At 33.6% G+C, this 5207-nt stretch overlaps 1 protein-coding gene across 1 annotated transcript; it reads left to right on the top strand.

The window, feature by feature from the left end:
* The first annotated feature begins 504 nt into the window (after positions 1 to 504).
* LOC136969712 (vesicle-associated membrane protein-associated protein B/C-like) lies at positions 505 to 4971 on the top strand. Its single transcript, XM_067263990.1, has 5 exons — positions 505 to 652; positions 1985 to 2137; positions 2241 to 2344; positions 2418 to 2477; positions 4723 to 4971. Exons 1-5 carry the CDS (start codon positions 607 to 609, stop codon positions 4939 to 4941), a joined length of 582 nt encoding a protein of 193 aa, XP_067120091.1. The 5' UTR covers positions 505 to 606; the 3' UTR covers positions 4942 to 4971.
* Positions 4972 to 5207: the final 236 nt, after the last annotated feature.

Genomic DNA, 5207 nt, shown 5'->3' with positions numbered 1-5207 from the left:
TGGCACTAAAAAAGACTCGATGAGAGTAATTTTTGTGCAAAGAAGCTTCTGCATGCTTCATGCAGATTGGCACGGTTGTCATGTGGCACTTTTCCTTCAGCTATGAAGAACGTAGCATCAGATGCAAATATGTTCTTTTTAATGTCAACCCCACGATTTTTCAGTTCTTTTGTTAAATCATCAAAACTAAGCTACAAAAAAAAAGTAGTAGTAATGACATTATCTTCACGCAACCGCCTCCTCTTGTCATCAACCATCATCAGTCATCAGGCTTCTCCAATGACGTAATATATAGACGACCCCTATAGGAGCGAGGAGTGTATCTATAGCATTTTTTTACAAACGTATTAAACTATAATGAACAATGTAAACTATTTAAATTAATAAATTATTATAAACAAATCAATTAACCATATATCGAATTTCTTTTAATTAAATTTTTTAAAACACCTAAATTCGGAAAATATGATTTAGAAAAAAAAAATTATATACCGAAGCGCCATCATTCGTCAAACGCAAACTTTTGAATTTTAAAATTCGGTTCCGAACGATAATTTCAATTCATAACTCGAACGAAAAGATTTTATTTGTAAATTGAATATAAACATGAGCAGTAAATTGGAAATCGAACCTTCTCATCTAACTTTTACCGGTGAGTGAGAATGAATAATGTTTAAATTATTAATAAATTAATAAAAGAAGCATCAACGGGTTATTAATTTACTTTCCATTATGAATAATGGGAAAAATTGATTCGGAGTTCGAATGGCCTCTTGGATCGAATTAAATTCGAAGTACGAGGCACCACTGTAATGGAAAAATTTTAATTGGTGATAAGTTAATTTCGATATTAGAACAATTTTTTTAAATTTTTAATTGAATTTTAATTTTATAGTTTGAAGTTTGAAGTGTCAGGTGGTGCCTTAAAATACAGTAGAGACTCGTTAATCGGAACCCCGGTAATCGGAATCGCCGGTAATCGGAACGATTTTCTGTCGGACTGTGTCGCGCTGAATCGAACGTTTTTGATACTAAATTTACTTCTAAAGTATAATTTTCATGTTTTTATATTCTTCAATATATTTATTTTGTACAAAATGCAGAAATAATTTTTAACGATACGATAGCTTCGATTATTATTATAAAAATTTTCGTTAGGCTTAAAATCGACGAAAATTCAACACGAAGCGATACGCAACAGAGAAAAATTTGAACATCGAACAGGTTAATATATTTATTCGTACATAATCGGTAATCGGAACAAATCACTAATCTGAACAACCCCAGTCCCCAATTGATTCCGATTTTCGGTTCTCTACTGTAGATATAAATGCGGGAAAAACATTTGAGTGTAAATTAATTGCAAATACTGTAGAACGTTTACCTTTAAAATTTTAAAGATAGTCAGCTTAATAATATTTGATATTGTTCATTTTAAAGCAACCAAATGCTTAAAGATGATACAAAATGGCTCCAAAGCTCTTGGTTTTTAAATTATTTAAAAGTTTATGAATTATTGAAGTATGAGTTACTTAGGATTTCAGTTTTTATTACAGTCTTTAAAATGCTTTTTCCTAAAACATATTATTAATACTAGATAAAATTGTTTATTTTTTCCATTTTTGTTTGCTTTAGCAACCAAAAATGGAAAAAGTAATCCCTTGTCCCTTTTCTATAATTTTCTGTTTTATATTAGGATTTCTCTAAAGAAAATAAACGTTATTCCTATTAAAATAATTTAATCGCTTTCAAAATGTTTCTTAAATAATTAAAAATTTTACAGAGAAGAATATCCATTATGATATCCATTATATCACATTATATCATATAGATGATTCTAAAAAACATACAATTTCTTTATTGGTCATTTTAAGAGTCAACAAATGATATCAATAAATAGTGAATTTTTTAATTGTTGAATGTTTTAATTCACTTGTCAGTCGAATGAAACCAGAATCAAGATAATATATTTTTTTTCATTCAGGTCCATATAATACTGCATCAATAACTGAAATTAAATTGAAGAATAACGAATCTGAAACAGTTTGTTTCAAAATAAAAACAACAGTTCCAACCAAATATCTTGTTTCGCCAACTTCTGGAAACGTTGAATCTGGTGAAACAGTTTCAATTAGAGGTAAGCATTTACAATCATCTTTTTCGGATGTTTTATTATTTATATTTTACTTTTAACTATGTTTTAATTTATTAATAAGCTATTGTAAAATAATTCTTTTCAGTTAAACTCTTACCAAATATGTACAATCCGCTAGAATGCATCCAACATAAATTCTTATTACAGACCATGCCTGCTCCTCTAAGTGAAATTGATCATGAAAAAATGGTATTCTTCCTATATGTATTTTTCTCGATTTTAATTATTATAAGTGAATAAGCATTTCATTTTATACATACAGTGGAGTGAAGCGGATCCAACGATCATACGTGAAAAAAAGTTGTTATGTGTCTTTCGTGAAGTATCCAACTCGGTAAGGTGTCTGAATTGAATTTGTCTAAATTTCTTATATTTTCTAAGTAACGTTGCAAAAAGTTCACTGAGTTCAGCGTTATATCCACATTTGCTTGTCGCAAGTACTTTCGACGAACCTTACTGTTGTCGTCTTCAGGCGAGTACATAAATTTTCCGAAAAACTTTAAAAACGAACTAATCCGATGCAGAATAGAACGCATAAAGCTTTACTAAAGCCGTTAAAGAACGTAAAGCGAAAATTCAAAACGTTCGAAAGCCAATCGAGCATCCGGCTCCGCGACTAGCGAGGCCGCTCATGCGCAGACCCGCGCTCACGCTAATCGTATATTAGATAACGCTTAAACGCGCTTAAACGCTTGAATAACGTAACCCAAACATTGGGCAGATCAAGAGTGGGAGTGTTGCATGCTTCTAGCGTGGTGGTAAGGAGGGACTCCCAGATGAAAACTATTTTTCTGTCATTGCAGCACTTGAGCATATGCGCTTGCGACCATAGCGTATTGTAACCCTGTTTGAGAGCCTTTTTTGCCAGCTCTGTGGTGTGCCTACCCTTCACCACATCGTCTTGGTGCTCGGCATGGCGGCTGGCAAGCATTCTGGTGGTGGCCCCGATATATCGTGTGCTTACTCCCGTTGCTAGATTTTCCAGTGGGACAGCGTAGACCCCCGACTTCTCGAGCGTGGAGAACTTGTCTCTGTCGTTACACAGAAGCTTGCGTAAGCTTGGAAGTGGAGCTAATGGTAGTACCAGGTTGCGCTTCCTAAATATTCTGCAGATACGTATAGAGAGGGGTCCGAGGTATGGCAACGATGTTTGAATCACCGAAACCTCCCTCTTGCTGCTTAGCGTGGTGCTTGGAAACAATGATTTCTTTACCCTACTGAGCACATGTGTAAATTTTGCACGTGAGAAGCCAGCCGTGCGTACTGCCAAACTGATGTTATCTAACTCGATATTGGCCAGCTCTTGCGTGGAAGAAAGCAAAAATGCCCTTCTTATGAGGGAGGCGATGGCGGCGTTGACATATCGAGAAGGCTGAAAGGCCTCTGCCGGGATGATGTACGGAGCTACGTTGGACTTGTGGTGTACCGAGAATTGTAGACCTTCCGGAGACTTACGTATACGCAGGTCTAAGAACGTTATTGCAGCGTCGTTCTCTTTCTCCCAGGTAAAATTAATGTAAGGGTATACACTTGAGAGGTGTTGCTTATAGGTAAGAAAGGCCTCCTCTGTGTCTTCCCACGCTACTAAGATGTACTACTGAAGACGACGACAGTAAGGTTTGTCGAAAGTACTTGCGACAAGCAAATGTGGATATAACGCTGAACTCAGTGAACTTTTTGCAACGTTTATACGGTATTTGGCGTGAAAATTATCGTACCGATATTTCTAAGTAACTTTTTCTGTAACTTTTTAGAGTTCATCAACCGTTATTTCGGAAGAAAGTTCAAATCTGCAGTTAGTTCATACGTCTATTATTACCGTTAATTTGTTTTTAAAACTTTTTTTTTAATATTAAAATATTGAAATATAATTCCTGACTTGCTGAATTCGAGGCCAGATTTAGATTTGTTTTGGGTTTAAGCTTTAATGTATAAGAGGTCCATTTTTTCTACACTAAATAATAATCAATTTAAAAGCATTAGCCCGAAACTATATCCACTTTGAATGAAATCATGTCAGCTTATATATAAACCCGGTTCTAACCGATTTTTTTTTCTTTCTTTCTTTTCTTTTGAGGGTTTTTGAATTTTCTTGAGGTTTTTCGGCTATGACTGTCTACAAGTCGTTAATTAAGATAGTTTAAGAACGAAATATACTCGATCAATTGATTAACTGAAACATAAAAACAGATAAATTGAACCCTCTACTTCAATTCTGTTCCGAACCCCTCAGCTTATAATCGGTAACTCTGGTCGGTACGTCGTTTCCATCTCTTATTTATACTGTTTATGTCTGAGCCATAATATGTTGGAAAAATAACATTTTAGATTTATGATTTGTCCAACTAACGATATTGAATTATGTTAATTATGTTATTTCGTACATATATAAGCTTGTTTAAGTAATACAATTATATCTTTTGATCCAGAATAAAGTTTCATTTTTAAAAGCACAAAGAATCTCTTAGGTACTTAAATTTATATTATTTGTAAAATGTTATAAAAAAGTTAGTAAGATGAATGCATGTAAATTTAAACAAAAGTATAACTCAAATTCTTATTTGCAGGTATCTGCAGTCGAATTTTTACACGGGAATAAGAGCAGTTCCCAAGAGCTTGAAGGTGTAGCATCCCGTATAGTCACAGAAAACGCTACTCTGGAAATTTCAAGAAAACAGCAAAGTGAATCAACCTATTATTTACGCTGTGCAGTGTTCGTATATTCTTTATGTGTATTGAATTTCCTATTCGGAATTATATATGAAAAACGCTTTGACATTCTTTAAAATGTTTATATCTGATTATTTGCAAAATGTTATTTTAATTAGAAATGCGTTTGTGTATACGATATTTTTATGTTATACATTTAATGTGACTGTATCTTGAAATTTCAAGACTCGTATTAATTAATAAATGAAATAAAAAGAGCAGTGTTTTGCATATTTGTGCAGAAGCATAGCCTCTAAAGAAAGGTTGTCTCTGCAATGGAAATAGTTGTTCCTGGTGATTGGACATGGCGAGCAGTGAAGATTGGGCTAGTATCCATCTGTAA

Source organism: Centruroides vittatus, unplaced genomic scaffold (assembly GCF_030686945.1).
Source record: "Centruroides vittatus isolate TY-2023 unplaced genomic scaffold, ASM3068694v2 contig_18, whole genome shotgun sequence".
NCBI lineage: Eukaryota > Metazoa > Arthropoda > Arachnida > Scorpiones > Buthidae > Centruroides > Centruroides vittatus.
This window is presented reverse-complemented; position numbering and strand designations above follow the sequence as displayed.

Excerpts from the sequence above, each read along its gene's own strand:
- LOC136969712 (XM_067263990.1), top strand. The coding sequence starts at position 607 with ATGAGCAGTAAATTGGAAATCGAACCTTCTCATCTAACTTTTACCG. Across the intron at positions 2,138-2,240 it reads TGAAACAGTTTCAATTAGAG|TTAAACTCTTACCAAATATG; the intron begins GTAAGCATTTAC and ends AATTCTTTTCAG. Across the intron at positions 2,345-2,417 it reads AAATTGATCATGAAAAAATG|TGGAGTGAAGCGGATCCAAC; the intron begins GTATTCTTCCTA and ends TTATACATACAG.